Genomic DNA, 1173 nt, shown 5'->3' with positions numbered 1-1173 from the left:
CCCGGGGGGCCCCCTGGGGGCCCCCTGGGGGGGTTTTCGGGGCTTTTGTGGCCTTCTTTGTCTTCTTTGTTGGCCTTTGTTCTTTCTTTTGTTTATTTAATGAATTGGTTTTATTTTGGCTGCTTTTTGCTGCTTCTGAGCCGCGTAAACCCTAAACCCTAAACCCTAGAGATGGGTTTCCTGCGGTCGGCGCTGCGCTACATCTTCATCATAGAAAGGGGGCGGCCCAATGTCAGTAAATTTGACTCAAATTAAATTAATTTAATTCTGAATTTAAATAAAACATTTAAAATAGTTCTAATTCGAAGCAGCAGCAGCAGCAGCAGCAGCAGCAGCAACCGCAGCATGGCGCCGACGGCTGCAGCCGAAGCAGTCGCAGCCGCAGCAGCACCAGCAGCAACAAAAGCAGCAGCAACTGCAGCGGAAACATCAGCAGCAGCAGGAGCACCAGCAGCAGCAGCTGCTGCCGCCGAAAAAGCAGCAGGGGGAGCAGGAGCAGGGGGAGCAGCAGCGGGAGCAGCAGCGGGAGCAGCACCGACAGCGGAGACAGCAGCAGCGGCAAAAATACGAGCAGCGAATGTAGCAGTAGCTGCGGATAGCAGCAGCAACAGCAGAAGCAACAGCAGCAGCAACAGCAGCAGCAACAGCAGTAAAAAGCAGTAGTGGACGTCATATAACAGCGGTGGCTGCTGCTGCTGCTTCTACATGCGCTGCTGCTGCTGCTGCTGCTGCAGTTGCGTCTGTGTGTCGACGTTGCTGCTGCTGCTGCTACTAACTGATCTGCTGCTTCTGCTGCAGTTGCGTCTGTTTAAGCTGGTGTCGACGCTGCTGCTGCTGCTGCTGCTGCTTCTATTTAAGCTGATGCTTCTCTTTCCCTGCTGCTGCTGCTGCTGCTGTCAAAGAGGCTTCTGCTGCTGCTTCTTGCGCCGTGCCCTTGCCTGTTGCAAGTCCCGCTAATTAAGACTTATTCATTCACTTATTTATTTAATTATTCAATTTAACCCATCCGCTGCTGCTGCTGCTGCTGCTCCTGCTGCTGCTGCTGCTGCTGCTGCTGCTGCAGGGGCTGCAGGTGGGTTTGATGGGTTTGTCTAGCGTTTGTTTTTACTATTTGTGGCTCTCAAAAGGAGTTTCTCCTTTTACTCAAATTAGATATCCAGAAAAGTATTTAAA

The 1173-nt window shown here is 51.9% G+C and overlaps 1 protein-coding gene across 1 annotated transcript; it reads left to right on the top strand.

The window, feature by feature from the left end:
* Window positions 1–345: 345 nt before the first annotated feature.
* On the top strand, window positions 346–663 carry ETH_00016370 (uncharacterized protein; the record flags this gene model as incomplete). The annotated part of the gene is made up of 1 exon (XM_013379040.1): window positions 346–663. The coding sequence occupies one exon, from the start codon at window positions 346–348 to the stop codon at window positions 661–663; it is 318 nt and encodes a 105-aa protein (XP_013234494.1).
* Window positions 664–1173: the final 510 nt, after the last annotated feature.

The sequence above is a fragment of the Eimeria tenella genome, genomic scaffold (assembly GCF_000499545.2).
Source record: "Eimeria tenella Houghton genomic scaffold, Eth_scaff1333, whole genome shotgun sequence".
Classification (NCBI taxonomy): Eukaryota; Apicomplexa; class Conoidasida; order Eucoccidiorida; family Eimeriidae; genus Eimeria; species Eimeria tenella.
Note: the sequence above shows the minus strand (reverse complement) of the source record. Positions and strands in the feature narration are given on the sequence as shown.